This window comes from Panicum hallii, chromosome 9 (genome assembly GCF_002211085.1).
Source record: "Panicum hallii strain FIL2 chromosome 9, PHallii_v3.1, whole genome shotgun sequence".
Classification (NCBI taxonomy): domain Eukaryota; kingdom Viridiplantae; phylum Streptophyta; class Magnoliopsida; order Poales; family Poaceae; genus Panicum; species Panicum hallii.
The window spans coordinates 54,117,020-54,135,675 of NC_038050.1; the positions used below are offsets into that span (position 1 = coordinate 54,117,020).

The following is an 18,656-nucleotide window of genomic DNA, read 5'->3' on the forward strand; positions in this document are numbered from 1 at the left end:
CGTCTGCCTTCCTGGTTTACCATAGAATTCTAACCCTTTCCAACTTTTCTCCACGTCAAGAAACTTATCACACTAGAACTTCTAGCCTGTTTTTAAAATCTTTTCTTCCTTTATTGCCCTTATTAAATAAATGCTATCACACCTTATAATGGACATAAATGATAATACTCCCTCCATTCCAACTCCATTCCAAATTAGATTGTTTTGGTAAATCTAAATACATAAATTTTACTATGCATATAAATAAACATTATATCTATATATGTATCTAGATTTGCCAAAACGATCTACAATTTGAAACGAAGAGAGTATTACTTAATCCACATTTTTTCATTCTTATGTACAACTCATCATATTTTGAGTTGGAGGGAATATCGAAGCGAACAAGCATGCGAAATGAGTAATATTGTCCATGCCATGTTGCCGACGTAGATGCATGTTTGCCAGACCATATACACAATCAAATATCGTACCGATCAGAATTAAACATAACATCAAAGTATTCTGGGCTCAGTCTGACTTCGGGTAACAAGGTAGCAGATTCAATACTCCCACCGAGATTCTTAAGATCTCGTAGCAATTCATGCCAGTAAGCTTGTTTGATAAGCATAGGTAAAGAATGTAACAACGAATTCTATAAAGCTCTGTGCAGTTCTGAATGATGATGCCTTTCCTTCCCACCGTGAACTATTAAAGATTTACAATTGATTTAGCAAAGGGCTCCCCTCTTTTGCAAGAATGAACAAGCCTCCATCACCTCTTGAGATCCTCAAGTCTTTGTCCAGGTAGGTTGTCAGCAGCCATGACCGGCCTCTATTGTTGCCAGGAATAGATACCTTGAGGGGTGGCTGCCCAGAAATGGAGCCAGCAATGCTAGCAAATGCTTGCTGCAACGGGTTCAGCGCCTGCTGGACTGGGCCCAGGCTGATCTTCTGCCCGAATATGTCAACCTGTTCAGGTAGATCCACCGATGATGATATCACTGGAGGCTGAAAGCTCCCCTCCTTAAATTGGACCTGCATTCAATTGATCACTAGCATGTAAGTTTGACTCTGTACACAACTACACATTACAGTATGACAGCTTCAACGGAAAAGGATGAAGCCAGCAACCCAAAAAAAAATATCAGAGGAAATATTAGTCAATAGTGTCTGTGCACTAACGTATCAACTGAGACACTATATGATGATGCATAAATCCACCACTGAAAGTAAAATTAAATTATGCTAGCAATCATACTACTAATTGCCCTTTTTATGTTTCTTATTCTTGTTTTCCGTGGGTTTCATCTCTAGCCTACCCCAACTTGCTTGGGACAAAAGGCTAAGTTGCAGTAGTTGTAGTTGTAGTAATCATACTACTAATGCAGCATTCCACATTCCCAGACAATTAGGGGGTATAAATTAGCAACATAGCTAGTGATGTAAATAAAACAATAGGACGCTATCGCAATTCTAATTGCAAGCAAGCGAATCAACAACTGTTGTTGAATTCTCTCTATAATAAATGAACAACGAATCCAAATAGAGTAGCATGACATTGATGGCTATCAATTCTGTACCTCTATCCTCGATGGACTTTGAACCTCAAAAGAGGCAGTTGCACTGAATGAAAATGACGCAAATGGAGTTGTAAGGGTTGAACCATTGACAATTGTCATGCTTTTAGAGTCAATTCCTTGGGATATCTGCTTTACTTTCACAAAAGGTGTTGCCCCAGCAGCTAGAATAGGCAGCAGCTCAGAATATGCTGTATATCTGCAAGTCAATGATGAAACACGATAAGACAATCATTTTATCTTGGGAGAACTTAATTGTATCAAGAAGCTACCAAAGTAAAGCACCAGCAAACTCAATGATTACAACCAGGACACAGTGACATGATTATCCAATAATTCATCATTACATACCTCCTTGAACAAAAGGACACTAGCCCTACTTCATTTAAGGTTACATAAAATGTGTCCATCTGATGGTAACAAGCATCTCGATCAAACCAATAAATAGGCAAGCACCAAACGAAATTCAAGTGGACCCATAAGTAACGGTTTCCTGGGTCCAATAGAAGCCCTAATTTTCTGCTGTGGCGCCTCTCAGTGATGCTTCGACGTTGTACAGGTCATATGGCTAAAGAAGCTGCTCAGTTTTGAGTACAGAGGACAACCTATTTGTGCAGGTGCATCCCCAGCAAATTGTTCATCCCAATCATTACAGATTTCAGTCGACCCCCCAATGATTTGAACGATATCGATTATTACTAGCAGTAGCGACACAGCTTATTGCCCCCCAAATCATGGACCGATCAACTTGCTGGAAGCATAGAGCAGGACAATGATTATAGCTTTCCGCATAGCATGAACTCACATGAGGATCCAGTTGCCGTCGAGGAGATCCGGCGCCTCGACGGGTGCGGGCGTGGGGTTGTTCGCCTCGAGCTGGGTAACGAGCTCGACGACCTCCCCCCTGGTCTCCGTGGACGCCCGGAACCCGAGCTCGGAGCCGTACACCGTGTCCACCAGGCACCGCTTCAGCTCCTCCCTCCTCTCCGCCTGCTCGTCCACCTCCTCCTCCGCGGGCGGCGGCGGCGCGGGCTCCTTCCCCCACTCGTCGTCGGCGGCCGGGCTAGGCGGGTCCGCGGCCGAGGGCGGCTCGGGCTCGGGCTCCCCCGGCTCGCCCCACTCGTCGGCGACGATGGGGCGCGAGTTGTTCTCTTCGGCGTCGCGGCCCCACTCGTCGTCGTCGACGGGCGGGTCGGGCTGCGCGGGGGCCCCCGGCGGGGAGCGCTCGCTCCACTCGCCGGGGACATTCCCGCGGCCGCGGCCGCGGCCGCGCCCGGTGGCCCCCGGGGGCCGCCGGAGGCGGAGGGTGGAGGTGCGGGACCTGAGGGTGCCGCCGACCCGGTGGGCGGCAGCGGGGTCCGGGGAGAAGAGGGGGAGGGCGGACGCGTGGGACGCGGCGGCGAAGAGGGGAGCCATTCGCTTGCTCGCCTGGCTGTCGATTTCAGCTGGGGAGGAGATGCAGCGGCCGCTCCGACAAGGCAGGCCGCAGGCCGGGTCGAGCGAGCCCGTCCCCGCGACAAACAAGTGGAAGGAGTAGGAAGAGACGCGAAGCGAAGTGAGAGGCGCTGCGCCACGTGTTTTTGCCGGGGGGAATAGGGGGATATTATTTGGGGTTTGATTGGGCCTGGCCCAGGTCCCTTTCCATGGAAAGCTCCTTGCTATTTTGGGCCAGGATGATTGAGCGCCCAATGGGCTTCGTCAAAGTCTGGCGAGACAAAGTAGATGATAGTGAGGCCTTTTGATTGGTGACCCATTACTGCGGCCGGATCACACAGATGATGACATGAACGATTTGCTCAAAGGGAAAAAAAAATGTTGACACGAACGAAACGCCACTGAATCACCGAGTGTTTATGAGGCCCGCACACAATAAACCAAGAGTGGCCGGTCGGGCCCGAGAGCGAGCGAGCAAGCTGAGCCGCGGACCACATATAAATTATAATGTGGCCGTACGGGCCGGCAGTCCATGACCAAATATCACATGCCTTTAGTAAATGTGTTTTGCAGTTGGAGTTGAAGGAAGGCGTCGTCGCTCACCAGTGCTATCGTTTTCTTTTCAGAAAAGAAAAGAGAATAACTATTAATTAAAGAGAGACAATGGCGACCGATATGGTATCGCCGGCGATCCCGGCCGCCGCCTACCACTACCAGCGACGCTCAGCGAATGGAAGAGGAGATCCGGCGTGATCCGGCGCATTGGTTGCTAGGCTCGCGGTACGGGCTGATCCTCCCCTGCCGCCATTACTGTGCCAAATCTGCGTGGCACACGTACGCCACGCACGCCCCTTCTCGTTCCCGGCCCTGTGATGGCGCGCGACACGCATGCATGGATGCGTGCTCGTACGCCGGGGGGCACGCACAGGGGCCCTAGCTCCCCGCACTCTAGCGCCCCGCCAGCAGCCACAGCTAGCTGGCCAGCCCGCCCGGCAGACCGCGCACATGCGCGCCGCCCGCCGCCCCCGCCCGTAACGCGGTTTCGCCACGGCGACGGGCCGGATCTCGCGCCGGCCCAGATCGGACGGACAGCGACGCGCGCGGGGTAGGGAGAGAGGTGGGGGCCCGTCCTACGAGGCCGCGCCGCGCGCATGCCGGAGGAGGAGCCAGGCGGGCACAGGGGTGTTGACTTTTGTTGACGCCTCTCGTCAGGCAGGCAGGGTCTCTGGCTACTGGCTCCGCCTTTGGCTAGTCAAGCACGCAACGGGACGGGGCGGGACGGCGAGTCCGCAGCCGGTCGCCGGCGACGGGCACGCGCCGGTGGCGCGCCCGGGGCTCCGCTGCCGCCCGGACGGACCCCCCGTTACTGTGCTTGCGCAGTTATGGCGCGGCAACGCGCGCATTTATTACCGCCTGGCGCTCGCCTTTCACCCCCACCCTCTCACCCCGGCGCTGTCATCCGCTCCCTAATTACCGCATTTATTTGTACCACCCGCCCACGATACGCTCTGGCGCCGGGCTGCTCCCTCTCTCTCTCGTCGCTACTACGGGTGACTGGGTGAGTGACACGCGGGGCCCTGGCCGCCCAGGGGGCTGCCGTCCACGCGGGGCGACGCGCGGGGCACCGTCGCTGCCACGTGGGGCTCGGGCGCGGGTGGGGGCCGCGGGGTCAGCGAGGGCGCGTCGCGGTCGCCGCCGGGCGTCACGCGGAAGGCAAGGCGGAATAAGAGGTCAAAGCGGAGGAGTCGCGTCACACTCTCACACGCAGACAGACACGACACAGTGCACACACAGCACAAGCAAGTAACCACGCCGTCTCCTCCGCCTTCGCTTTCCCTGCCGTCGTCGTCGTCTCTCTCGCTGCGCGCCTGCGCCTGCTGCTGCTGCTGGTGCTGGTGCGAGGGGAAGACGAGAGCACAGGGCAGAGGAAGAAGGAGAAGGCGGCCGACCTCGCCGTCGTCTTCAACCTCGCGACGCGTTCAGTGCGTAGGTGAGCCGAGTTAAACGAGCTAGCGAGGGCGAGGGAGGAGGAGGCAGGGGGTACGCCGAGGCACAGAACAACCGACAGGGTATTTACTGCCGCCATTTACTCCGCCCGCCCTTGTCCCGCCCCCATCCCCCTCGCCTCCTTTCACTCCCATCGTCCCCTCCATTCCCTCCCTCCGATCCCCCTCACTTCTCCCTCCCTCCCTCCCTCCCAACCCAAAGCTTTCCCTTTCCTGCACCTCCCGCTAAATCCTCTTCCTCTCCCGCCGTCCTCGCCCTGCCATGCTTCGCCTTGGATTTTAATTACTTGCTTCTGTGTGGGACGCAAAATCGGCAGGAAGGCGACGAACGAGTTCGTTTCTCTCCCCGCCGGTTCGTCTGCCGCCGGCCGAGGAGGAAGGGAGGATGTTTGGGGACTGCCAGGTCCTGTCCTCGATGGCCGCCATGGCCGGGGCCTCCTCATCAGCGGACGCGCTCTTCATCCCCAACCCGGGCGCGCTCGCCGGCTTCATGTCCTCCTCCGCCGCCGCCATGCCGTTCCACCACTTCACCACCACCACCGCCTCCCTAATACCTGTAAGTAGAGTACTCCATCAGTCCCCTTGCTTGCCTTCTTGTTGCTTCGAGCCTGAAATAGTTCGCGTTTTTTTTTTCTTTCTGCAGAAGGAGGAAGGCGGCATCATGGGCGCGCTCCAAGCGGCCAAGGACGAGGACATGGAGCTGGAGATGGACATGGAGCTCAGCGGCGGCTCCGGCAGCGGCCACCTGGACGGCCTCCTCAGCTTCGCGGACGTGGACGACGACCGGCCCGAGCAGAAGCCGCAGCACAGCGGCCTCGAACTCCAGACGGTGGACGCCGCCGGGAATCAGCAGCTGGCCACCAACAACGGCAAGAAGAAGCGGTACCACCGCCACACCGCGCACCAGATCCAGCAGATGGAAGCGTAAGAATGCTAACCTTCTTCTTCCCCGGACGAATCGATCCTGCTCTGACCCACGCATTGCGCGGACGGACGAACGCCATGCCCGCAGGCTGTTCAAGGAGTGCCCGCACCCGGACGACAAGCAGCGGCTGAAGCTGAGCCAGGAGCTGGGGCTCAAGCCCCGGCAGGTCAAGTTCTGGTTCCAGAACCGGCGCACGCAGATGAAGGCGCAGCAGGACCGCGCCGACAACGTGCTCCTCCGCGCCGAGAACGAGAGCCTCAAGAGCGAGAACTACCGCCTGCAGGCCGCCATCCGCAACGTCGTCTGCCCCAACTGCGGCCACGCCGCCGTCCTTGGCGAGATGTCCTACGAGGAGCAGCAGCTCCGCATCGAGAACGCCAGGCTCAAGGACGAGGTTGGTTTCCTCATTGCTGCCGCTCCCTGCCATCTCTACTCGGCTCGCTGCTTAAACCCTAGGCGCCGCACCGCACTGCATGCAAGAATCCTGGACGGGCAAAGTACTTTTTTTATTTTTAATTTTCGATTCGGGCCAACACTGTTCATTTGGGCGTGCAGCTCGACCGCCTGGCGTGCATGGCGACCCGGTACGGCGGCGGCCGCCAGCCGAGCATGTCGTCCGCGCTGGGCTGCTTATCGGCGCCGCCGCCGTTGCTCATGCCGCCGCTCGACCTTGACATGAGCGTCTACTCTCGCCATTTCACGGACCAGTCTTCTGTCATGGGCTGCGGCGATCTCATCCAGTCCGTCCTCGCGCCGCCGCAGCAGATCGCCGGCGGCGCCGAGCACCATGCCGCGTCGTCGTACATGGGCTCCATGGCGCCTGTCCCGGAGCAGGACAGGCAGCTGGTTCTCGACCTCGCAGCCACGGCGGCCGACACCCTCGCCAAGATGTGCCGCGCCGGCGAGCCGCTCTGGGTACGCTGCCGCGGCGCGAGCTCCGAGGTCATGGTGGCCGATGAGCACGCGCAGATGTTCAGCTGGCCAGTCGACGGCGGAAAGCAGGGCGGAGGCTCCGCGGCCGCCGCCAGGACTGAGGGTTCAAGGGACAGCGCCGTTGTTATCATGAACAGCATCACGCTAGTGGATGCCTTCCTCGATGCAGTGAGTTTCCAATCCATTTTAATAAGAAAACTGTGGTTAAGATTTAGAAAAATATTATCAGCAACCAATATCTTTTTTGCTGTGTCAATTCATGAAATACTTTTTTTTGCATTTATGTCTTGAATAATGAACTTTTGTAATAACCAAATTCTGTTTTGCCAGAACAAGTGGATGGAGCTGTTCCCTTCGATCGTGTCCAAGGCAAGAACCATTCAGGTCATAAACCATGGAGCTGCTTCTGGCCATCTGGGCAGTGGATCTCTTGTCTTGGTAAATATCTCATGTTTACCTGATGCAAACATTTTTAATGTAAAATGTGAGGGATCAAATTGGGAGGGATTTAACCTGATTGCGTGGAATGAATGAACAGATGCAGGCGGAGGTGCAGTTCCCGTCTCCTCTGGTGCCGGCGCGGGAGGTGGTGTTCTTCCGCCATTGCGTGCATAACGCCGAAGAGGGGACCTGGTCCGTCGTCGATTTCCCCGCAGAGGGCTTTCAGCTGGAGGCGCTGCAGACTTCATCAGTGGTCAAATGCCGGAGGCGCCCCTCTGGTTGCATCATCCAGGACATGCCCAATGGCTACTCAAGGGTAAGCATGTCACTTGTACATGAGCCATGGCGTGCATGATGCCTTCTCATCACTGAGGGTTGACACATGACTCCATGCAGGTGGTGTGGGTGGAGCATATGGAGATGGTTGGGGAGGAGAAGCCGCTGCACCAGGTGTTCAAGGACTATGTCGCCAAAGGCACTGCCTTCGGTGCCACACGCTGGGTCTCCCTGCTTCAGCGCCAGTGTGAGCGCCTTGCCAGTGAGCTTGCTCGCAACATTGCCGACCTCGGAGGTATACTCCACTATCTGTCGCTTCAAGTATGCTACTAGATTGCTGCTTTTAATTGCACATTGCACCACATTATATGCTCATACTGCATCTTTCCTGCTTGAGGCCTGTAACTCCAAGCTTTACTTTGTCCAAAACCATACACGCCATCTGTTGTATGATTCTTATCTTGTAGTTGCTGTCTGCACTACCTTGCCTAACAGCTCAACATTTTGCCTTAAGAGGGATAAGGATAATTCACGTGCCCATTTCAACAAGATGTCAGTTTTTTTTTATCATCATCATCTGTTCTGAAAGGAAATGTGTTGCCGAGTATGCATATGCACCATTTAGAACATTTTTCGGGTATAATAGCTACTGCTAATATGTTGTTTCTGATCAACAACATCCATCCATCATGACAAAATCTAACCTTCCATGTTTTTTTCATTTTATCTTACCTCGTAATTCCCAGTGATCCGCACCCCAGAGGCAAGAACAAATATGATGAAGCTGTCGCAACGGATGATCACTACTTTCTGTGCCAATATCAGTGCTTCTGGGAGTCAATCTTGGACATCTCTCTCAGAGTCTACAGAGGACACGATCAGGGTCACTACGCGTAAGAACACTGATCCAGGGCAGCCCAGTGGTGTCATACTGACTGCTGTCTCCACCAGTTGGCTTCCTTTCAGCCATCAGCGGGTCTTCGAGCTTCTTGCTGATGAACAACAACGCTGTCAGGTAGTGTCTGTATTTACGATTTCAAACATGCTGGGTTATTCTTTGCATTCTTGGTTTTAGTTTCATCCTGTTGTTACTTAACTTGATCTATTTGTGTCTTAATGGATGCTTTACTTTTGCAGCTTGAGATTTTGTCAAACGGAGGCTCACTTCATGAAGTGGCACACATTGCAAATGGATCACACCCAAGAAATTGCATTTCACTTCTTCGAATTAATGTGAGTATCTCATTTCTTCTGCTGATTGTTGGAGCTTGTTACTCGTAGTCCTCATATTTGAATAATAAAGAGTTTTATGAATACAGATGTTATGTAGCTAATTCCTGCTGCAAGAGCACAGTCACATTAGGTTGGCTCCTGTATGGTACCTATCGGTTCCTAGTACTTAATGTTTTAAGAAAATTGTAGCGATGAGCTAGCTATTATTTTTGGACTAGTAATTTAGGCCTACTTCTGAAGGGTGAGAAGTATAGATTCTTAAGTGGATACCCCTCGGAAGAATTGTGTGAATATACATTTATGCATTTTTCTTGTGTAAAACATAAAAGTTGTGGAAGGAAAGCAAAATTTGTAATTGCTCAATGTTACTGACTGACTGCAGTAACTCTACTCTGGTGTAGAACTGTTGATCGTTTTAATAGTTCTACAAGCACTTTACTATTTGCTAGCAATGCCAAGGACAAGAAATTAACAGCGGCTACTTGAGCTGTACAGTACTCAAGATGCCACAATAAATGAGATTTGATCAATCTACTGAGTCTTGGCACATGCATCACAGCAATGTTGCCACCAAAGTTTTAGTTCCATTTGCTCTTAAACATAAAATTTCACCCGGAAAGAAAAGAAATAGTCCCACATTTTTGCATGAAACAAAATTTTATATGTCTAAAAGGTCCTCTCTTTATGGTATCAGCACATGCAAATCATATGCTTATTTGAGGCATTTATAATCTGTATCGCCTCGACATTTCATTTCACACTTAGTACATACTGAAGTACCGACTTGCAGTGCATGATAGTCATATGTATAACATAAATGTTTGCTGAGGATGGTTCAATCTTTCTTGTGTTCTTGCTCATTTATTTATATATAATACCTGAAATACTGTTTTCTTTAGCATTTAAGTAGGTCTTGCCATGAGGTTTTGAGGAACTGACATTTTTGCAACTGTTGAAAACCACAGGCTGCAAGCAACTCATCACAGAATGTGGAGCTCCTGCTGCAGGAGAGCAGCACCCACCCTAATGGCGGGAGTCTTGTGGTGTTTGCAACTGTGGATGTGGATGCCATCCAAGTGACAATGAGCGGCGAGGACCCTTCCTATATCCCTCTCCTCCCCCTGGGTTTTGCCATCTTCCCAGCAACCAACCCTTTGCCTGCAGCAACCAGCGCAAGCTCTGGCAATGGCGAAAGCAGCCCAGGTAAACCAGATGAGCCTGCCAGTGGCTGCCTCCTCACCGTTGGCATGCAGGTGCTAGCCAGTGCGGTGCCCTCAGCCAAGCTGAACCTCTCAAGCGTCACGGCTATCAACAGCCATGTCTGCAATGCCATCCACCAGATTACAACCGCGCTGAAGGGTGCTGGAGCGAGCAGGGCTGAGCCGGCAGCTGCGGGCGGCTCGGACTAGTTGCAAGAATGAATGGGTGGGGAACCGAGGAGAGCAGATCGACAGACCAAAATGCCTGCCAAGTCTGGTTGTTTTTGCTAACACCCAGGTTTTCTATTAGTGCCGGTGCAAGGGAGGATTTGACAAGAACCCGAAACTAACACATGAAAAGTTCAAAACTCCTCTCTTTTCCCGCCATGTGCCTCTCAAAATGACAAAAATACCCCCGACCAAACAAACAGTGTGGGGGCATTTTGATCATTTTGGGAAGCTAGTGCTATCTACAACTACTAGAAAGGGTCTTGTCAAGCTCTCACTTGCACCGGCTGAACCAATCACACAGGTAGAAACCGGGCATCTTGGTCATGCAGTTGCTCCTGCTCTCAGTCTGTTCCCTTGCTCAGAAACCAGAACTGTGAAGGTTAGCTTCGACCGGTATGCTTCTTTGATTTTTGTAATAATAAGATGGGAGATTACCTAATAGTTTGCGCGTGATGGTTCGCCGTGTGTGTCGTAGAGCCGTATAACTCTGTTAGAGATTCAAGACTATTGTGTAGGAGAGGAGAGAAAAGTGTGAGAGGAGGAGTCAAGAGCGAACCAAACCGGTTGTGACCCTTGGATTGGATCCCAGGCCATCAGGGAAGAAAGGGTCTTGGTTCGGGAATTGACTTGTTCCCTCTCGGCACTGCCCTTTGTCGATCTGTAACCTGCTTGTTCGTGTTACTCGGATCGTTTGATTACATTGGCAGATTGTTATGTGTGTTGCAGCTCCAGTTCTTGCTCTGGTTGTGAGGTGATGGTTGGATGGGAGTGAATGTATGTGGTGCCCTTTTGTTTCTTGTGTCGACCTAATCTGTGGAAGGCAGTGCAGGGACTTGAATGCCCTGCCTTTCTGCTGCACACCACTGCATTGCATTGGATCCTGTGGCCTGCTGGAGATAGATGTCATGGCACTCTGCTACTGTAGAGTGTGGAGGGCCAGGCCCAGGCCCAGGCCAGCCAGCCAGTTTTTTGAGCTGCACAAGGCAATGCAAGCATCAGCTGCTGCTGGTGGTGGTTATTTATTCCTGTGTACTATGCATGAAGATGCTGTGTCTGACGATCAATCTGATGGGTGGTTGGGGGGATGCCCCCCTCATAAATAACTTACCAGGGGAGTGGAGTGGACAGGCCAACTCCTCTTCTCTTCTCCCCAGCTCCACTGCATTTCTCTCTTTGATGCTTCCAGCTTTGTCATTTATGTGATAAAAGTAGCAGCATGTTTTGTTCTAGCTGAATCAGGATTACCCCCTATCTCTATCTATCTGTTTAGCTGGAGAGGCCTTTGGAGTTCTGACAATGACTGGAGGTAAGGGAGCATGCTGCATTTGGTACCTGTTGTTGAGGCAGAAAGACATGCTTTGCTTTGGACATTAGTTCTAAGTGCTAGGAAGGTGCACCACAAGATCTATTGCTGTGCCCAATACCGATGATGCACAATGTGCAACAGACGCCCTAAACTAGTCGGTAAATAAATACATAATACACTATACTTTCTTTCAAAATAGAACAATGTATACACATTTGCTCTAAAAAGACACAATGTATAAACATCTAACATGCTTAATTGGATCCCGAGAAATACTGATCACACTCGTGCTGTCAAAGGAAAGGAGGATCAGTGCAATAACAACCATCTCACTGAAAACCTCAAGTAGCCATTGTCGCCTGGTTACCCCAACTGTCAAATGTCAACAATGTCATAACTCACGGGTCAGCCTCAACACTAGGAGCAATTGTTGTTGCTTCTTGGTCTTTCAGGCAATCCAAAGAGGACCGGAGGACAAAATAGTAGGTAGAAAGGGAGCGACAATCAAAGTGCCAGGTAGAAAAGACGGCAAGAAATGATACTATAAAATATCGTAGAACATAGAGAAGGTTGCAGTAGTGTAGCTAAGTGGAGAAGAAACGAAGGAAAAAAAACTAATAATAACTAAAGGTGTGTACAAAGTGAGATTGTCATGCCAAGGGATTCTAAGATAGACGAGGTTCCCAACAAAGTTGTGATAGGAGTGGGATCCTCATTCCTCAAGAGGTCACCAACATCAGTGGGCTACACAATGTGCATGGTGATTGGTGAGAACAACACGAGCAAAGAGATCCTAAATGTACTCCTAGGATAGGTAGATGTCATCAGGAGTGGAAGAATCCTCGACCCCAAGGAAGTATTGAAAATGATCCAAGTTAAACAATCAAGAACTTGCCATTGATATGATTTTTCACAAAGTCAATGAAACTGAGAGTCATAACTCGTAAGTCATAACGATGATATATGTCATCAACATAAAGAAGAAGCGTGTGACCATGCGGTTAAATGTGAACAAATAGGGTAGGTTCATAGTCGCTGTGCTTACAACAAGCATTAGTGGCAAATCATGCTATCAAGGTGAGGAATTTTATACAACTACTGCTACAAGGGCATTTGCAAGTACCGAAGTACTGATGACCAAGTTCTATTTGAATGCAGCTTCAAGAGAGCTTAATTTGGAGCTTAATTTGTCGCGAAAGGACTTGTAGTCCAATGGTTACAAGAGTCTCAGTAGCATCTTACATTCTGGGTTCGATGACTTTCCGTGGGAGCGAATTTTTGAGGATTTAACGGCATTGTGCATTCAGTGGTAGGCGACGTTCCTGTCGATAGCGAGACGCCTGTGGTGACTTTGTCAATCTCGAGGATTTGCCGGCTCAGTCTTCGAAGATGCTTACAGGGTAAAGTTTGCGTACGTATATTTATAGGGATAAGTGTACGTGCGTTGTGAGTGCCTGAATTGTACTGTGTAACTTAAAAAAAACCTTAATTTGTCCGGTATTCGTACGACCATCAAACAGCCTTCTTCCCACTTAGAAGGTAGGTCGTCTTCCCTTCCTATCTATCCATGCAACCATTTGGCCCCTTGGCTTGATAAGCTGGATTCATGCGTGAGAGGGGGCAAAAGGAAATGAAAAAGAAAAGGAAAGGTGGAGTTGCCTCCGGAGTTCGGACGACACCATGGGCTGTTTTGCCATGTTAGCAATATGCAACTCTAGTAGTTCTGAACCAGGATCTTGACTCCTTTGCATGGGGGTTCAGGCGAGAAGAGCAAGTCTCTGATACCTAGGGAAAAACTCATCATTGTGGCAACTTTGCATTTCTCTTCCTTTTTAGGTTCGATATTAACTTATTGCACTTATGTTTTCATAACTTAATTTTCGTTGAAATTCATGTGTGAGTGATGTACAAACTATAAGAAACTAAATTGGTGCTTAAATCTAAGAATGCCAATATTAGCACGAATCGTACGGAAATGTATTACTGATGTTTTTAGTTTATAAATTGAATCTGAGGAAGGGAATAGCTCTTGTAATAAAGAGTGGAAATCACATAGCAATAAGCATCTCCTTATTAGGCAGTCTTTTCTTTTTTTCCTTTGTCTCGAACTTCATGAAGAACTCCATTCTATCTCTCCAACAAAAAAAATGAGGGTTTTCTTGGGGCTCGAAGATTGAATAGATAAGGCCCCACAAGTTGTTAATTCGCCGCTAGGGAATTCACACAAAAGGGAAGGACTTATAGCCAAACCATATACCAATATATTTCTGAGTTTATCCTAAGTCAAACCTTTTAGGTTTGACAAAAGTTAGATTATTATAAAATATATTCTATAGTTTATTTACTTCTTTAATGCGATTGATATTAATAAACTTCTCTACAAATTTGATCAAACAAGGATAGTTTGATTTAGTTTAGACAAATTCTGAAGTCCTTATATTTATAAGAAGTATACATCTAAAACTAAGAAATGTCATTAATAGATTAAGCTATGAGCTCTCCAGTTTGCAGCCTGTCTGTCTGGCTGTGCCCTACAAGCTGGTCACCTTCCGGCTCTCGAGTGGCTGGAGGTCATGCAGCAGCAGCACCTGCCGGTTGCCACTAGCTGGGAGACAATGAGGAGACGTGACCGTCATGTGTCAGCTCAGGCCATGGCCATCGCCATTTCCACTCTCTGCTCGCAGGCATTGGCTCTTCCGGTGTCTGCACGCCTGCAGCAAGCACGGGTCTTGAGCGATTTTGTTACTCCACTTCTGCTATTTCTGACTATATATTTTAGGGAGCTCATCAGAAGCCTTGTCACGGAGCAGTAAAGATTTTCTCACAGAATGACGCACTAGTCATAAGTTGTTAATTTCGGAGTGGTGGGCGTTTTCCACAAACAACCAGCAAACAAACGGCTAAGACTAAGGCAGGGAGAACGATATAACAATCAGATGAACACATCTAACTGACGAGCAGGTGCAGGATTATAGAAGAAGACGACACCACCACAGTCCACGCAACACAGATGAGTAATGTCAACTGACTGAAACTGAGCTTCACAAGACGTGAACCTGTTCCTACTTGTCAACGGAAAACTTTTCCACACGGTTCTGAACCGAAAAACAATTCAGCCTAGTTCTGAACCATGCAGTGTAATGCTTCTACTCTGTATTCCTGTCCTGTACTATGTACAAACACACGAACGTGCTCTCTCCTGCTAGTTCTGAGCTAAAAAAAATTCAGGTTCCACTCCTGACAGTTAACGAGCTCCAAGTCTCCAACTGAAAACCATCCCACATCTCAGGCCGTGTCGTATCACTTGCAATGCATGCAGCTCAAGGCATCGGAGCAACCAGATGGTGCATGCGTGTGTGACTAACAAGCCCAAGGAACCTGCCTCTGCCTTGCTCTGTCATCGTCCGGGCTCAGGTTAGCTTCTGCGAAAACACGGCGACGCCGTGCCGATCTGGGTCCTACGGCCTTCTTGTTCACCGGCGTGGGTGTCCGGAACAGCTCGGTCTGTTCGTTCTCCTTCTCCTTGTGCTGCTCCTGCGTGCGTCGATCCATCTCAGACCTCTTCAGGCGCCGCGTGCTTCGCTCCTTTGCCTTCCGATCAGTCTGAAGCTTCGCCTCCGCGTCAGTGTTCCTCATCTCCAGATTGGCTGCATGAATCAAGTCTATTGTAAGACATTGTACTGCGATAGCATTGCTCAGGTTAGTAATTAGATTTCAAAAAGCGGCAAATTTCTGACAATGCTCTGAAGCCTGCCTGCACACAACTACCGTAACGCTATGTTGTTGCAGAATGGACAACTACATTTTCAGTTTCTCGTCAGAAACCGTGTTTCCTGAAAAAGATTTACTCAATTTAAGGGCTACTGGTGAATCGACCAGATCTTAGTGGCTGGACTTCCATGAAAATCTACCAGATTATGCAACTTCCTTGTACTCATCACCATGTTGGTTTTGTGCAAAAATAAACAATGATGTGCAAGAAACTCTGTTTTTTCCTTGGTCACAAATGATCCATTACAGCATGTTCTCATTCAAAGCCTAGGCAGGATCCCTGCCAGTGCCAGATTTATCAAAGAGGAACACAAGTTCAGAACAAATCGGCACTAACTGTTGCATGGGTACTGAAAGGGAAGCAATCACGACACAATGAAACAGCAACCTGAACCCCACACATAGCTACTGTACCTCTATGCACATTTTCAGTTTTTGGTCAGAAACCGTCAAGTTTTGTCAGGAACTGTTTCTTGGTCAGTCAGAAACTGTGTTTTAATGCCAATGCTGAAATTAAGTGCTGAATATGAATAGATTCCATAGATATGGACAGTAGAAGTATATGCACTGTAACCCCATAGATATCAAAACTTATTGACATATAAACTACGAGCTCGAGTGCTTGAGCATGCTTACCTACGAGATGGTCGCGAGGCAAGGCTGCAGTGTCCTCGCTCTCCGGTTGCAGTGTGCTCTGGTTCAGGGAGCTCTCGCTCAACTCCCCATCTGCCTCAAGTGTCACCTCTATACTACTATCCCTCATCTCCAGATTGGCTGCATGAATCAAAAGTTCAGTTTGTTTTCAGACATGTACTGCAGCAACATAGGAATTAGCGATGAACCAATGGCTTCCTATTTCCATGGTTTCCAGCAAACTTTACAGAAATGACGAACAACTGACAACACCCCGAATCCAGCTCATAACTACTACTCCCTCCAGTCAAGTAAATTTGAAGTTCCAGACAAGAAAACAAGTAGAAAACAAGCTGGTTTTGCTGTCTGAAACGTCAAGTAAACTTGACTGGAGGTAGTACATGCTATGCTGTTACAGCATGAAAAACTACAATTTCAGTTTCTTATCAGTCAATGTGCTTCTAGATGAATTTCATCAGAAAATGTGTTAAAATTGCGTTAATAAAATCAAGGAGTGTTGATTAAGCAATCAAACCATAGTGTCAACTCTGGATTCTGGAAGGCTCTACACTCTTACTATGAAAGTGCATTGGCATATCTGCTGCTTGGTTCTGAATTCTGAAACTATGCTATCTTCAGTCCTGAAAAGCTACATATTCCTAACGCTTCTTTTACAATGTAGACATGCGAGAAATTCAGTTTCCTGTTGTAAACAACTACTCTGCATGTAACTGCATCACGGCATATGATTTGGCGACTAATCTGTTATATAGTACGGAAGTTTCATTTCTACATGGTTCTTTCGAAAACCAAAAGATAATACAGCCATAGTTTCTCATTCTGGAAGCCATAAAAAGGAAAGCTCCGTAATCTAGTCAAACATTTCCGTCCAGATTCATTGAACTATCGGAATCAGCCATTAAATTTTCTGTTTTTAGTCAGACATTGTGTTTCTTGACAAATTTAGTCAGAATCTGTATTTATGTGCCATTGGGGAATTAAGTACTAAAAATGAATCGACCACATCATGATCAAGACATATCATCAACTAGGAGCTTGAGTGCTTGAGCATGCTTACTTTTGAGCCGGTTGCAAGGCCACGCTGAAGCGTGCTGCTGCAGCAGGTACTGGTACATCTCATAGCTCTCCAGCTGTAGCGTGCTCTTGTTCAGGAAACTCACGCTCGCCTTCCGGTCTGCCTCAAGTGTCGCCTCTGGATCACTGTCCCTCATCTCAAGATTGGCTGCATAAAATCAGAAGTTCAGTTTCTTGTCAGACATTGTAGAGCAATAAAGGAGTTAACGATGAATAGCCTACAACACCCTGTAACCACTAACAAGCACATAACCACTATGCTGCTGCCGCATGCAACCACATTTTCAGTTTGTTATCAGACAATGTGCTACTAGATGAATATCATCAGAAAATGCGCTGAGCAAACTACTGAAGCTTTATACACTCTTACCATGAAAGCAAATTCAACGAGAGATTAACTTAGACCACTTTCCTGTCCAGATTCATTGACCTATCCTATCTGCAGTCGTGAACAACCACATATTCCAAAGCCTTTTTCACCACGGCCAATTTCTTGCAGGCATCAAGAGAAACGCGAGAAATTCAGAACATGGTTGGCGACTAATCTTTTCCTGAAATTTCATTTTTATTTGGTTCGTTCGAAAACCGACGGATGCAGCACCAGCTTCTCATTTCGGGAAAGTAACCAGAAGGAATGTTTCAATTAACCTGGTCAAGAGTCCCGTCCAGATTCATTGACCTCTAAGGTTCAGCCAGGAGAGCCTGAACATGGTGCTTACCGTCGAGCCGGTCATGGGGCCAGACGAAGTAGTCCCAGTCCCACCTCTCGAAGTCGTGCTCGGGCCGCCGCAGCTTCACCAGCGGCTCTCGCACGGCGGCGGCGAAGCCGAACTCCGGGCCCCTGCAGAGTGCGGCGAGCCAAACACGACGAATTCAGACAAGGAAAAAGACAGAACGATCTTGCTGCTACACGGGAGCCGGGGACGAATCCAGCGTTCTGGGGTAAGGTCGGCGAGGAAAACACGAATTCAGTGGACCGAGCCAAGAAAGAAGAACGGCAAACAGCGGAACAAGCGTCCAGAATGACGAAGGCAGAGCAGCAGGAGCGAGAGAGAGGAGGGAGAAGCATCCAGAGGAATCAAGAACGATCGGTGCTGCAAGAATCCGATCGCTGTTGATGCTTACCTGGGAATGGAAGAACCCCGGTCCACCTCGATCTCCGCTCTCAACCAGAAGCCACCGTTCCGGTGCTTTCGCCGCGATGTCCACCCCTCCATGGCCGTCTCTCTCTCTCTCTCTCCCTCCCTCCCTCCCTCCCTCCCTCCCCCACCCACTCGCTCGCGTCTCTGCTCTTCTCCTTGCTTTCTACGGCGCTCGTTTTCTTGCGTTCGTGTGGCGCGGGTCGCGGAACTGATGGAGCGGGGGATTGGTTGGTTGTTTTTATAGGCGGAGGCAGCGAAGCAGGAAGGGTGGAGAAGCAGCAGAGCACAAGGGGACGGGAGGGAGGGGAAAGTTAGTTACGAGTTAGCCGTTGCGATGAGACAGCCCCCTCGTCGTTCTGAGGCCTTACTCCGTGTGGCCAATCCTGTGTCTGCCTGCGTGGGCTCTCGCCATTGGCTGGCCCCCCAGCTGCAGTTCAAATCCTCCACAAGTCCATTGGGCTGCTGTTCAACGA

At 49.4% G+C, this 18,656-nt stretch overlaps 3 protein-coding genes across 4 annotated transcripts; 1 reads left to right on the top strand and 2 right to left on the bottom strand.

Moving 5' to 3' along the window:
- Positions 1–453: 453 nt before the first annotated feature.
- On the bottom strand, positions 454–3,081 carry LOC112877500 (probable plastid-lipid-associated protein 3, chloroplastic). The gene is made up of 3 exons (XM_025941816.1): positions 2,364–3,081; positions 1,562–1,757; positions 454–1,016 (listed from the first exon to the last, which is right to left on the bottom strand). The coding sequence occupies exons 1-3, from the start codon at positions 2,972–2,974 to the stop codon at positions 699–701; spliced, it is 1,125 nt and encodes a 374-aa protein (XP_025797601.1). The 5' UTR covers positions 2,975–3,081; the 3' UTR covers positions 454–698.
- A 1,697-nt stretch (positions 3,082–4,778) lies between these two features.
- LOC112878072 (homeobox-leucine zipper protein ROC3) lies at positions 4,779–10,961 on the top strand. 2 transcript variants are annotated; one of them, XM_025942471.1, is made up of 11 exons: positions 4,779–5,061; positions 5,316–5,554; positions 5,642–5,922; positions 6,011–6,317; positions 6,479–7,024; positions 7,187–7,294; positions 7,395–7,613; positions 7,694–7,868; positions 8,320–8,588; positions 8,711–8,806; positions 9,772–10,961. In XM_025942471.1, the coding sequence occupies exons 2-11, from the start codon at positions 5,384–5,386 to the stop codon at positions 10,213–10,215; spliced, it is 2,616 nt and encodes an 871-aa protein (XP_025798256.1). In that variant the 5' UTR covers positions 4,779–5,061; positions 5,316–5,383; the 3' UTR covers positions 10,216–10,961. The 2 variants fall into 2 exon arrangements, with proteins under 2 accessions (XP_025798256.1, XP_025798257.1); XM_025942472.1 differs by having other exon boundaries at positions 4,779–4,982.
- A 3,533-nt stretch (positions 10,962–14,494) lies between these two features.
- On the bottom strand, positions 14,495–18,420 carry LOC112876987. Its single transcript, XM_025941178.1, has 5 exons — positions 18,167–18,420; positions 17,761–17,882; positions 17,025–17,189; positions 15,950–16,087; positions 14,495–15,189 (listed from the first exon to the last, which is right to left on the bottom strand). Exons 1-5 carry the CDS (start codon positions 18,256–18,258, stop codon positions 14,903–14,905), a joined length of 804 nt encoding a protein of 267 aa, XP_025796963.1. The 5' UTR covers positions 18,259–18,420; the 3' UTR covers positions 14,495–14,902.
- Between the last annotated feature and the right edge of the window lie 236 nt (positions 18,421–18,656).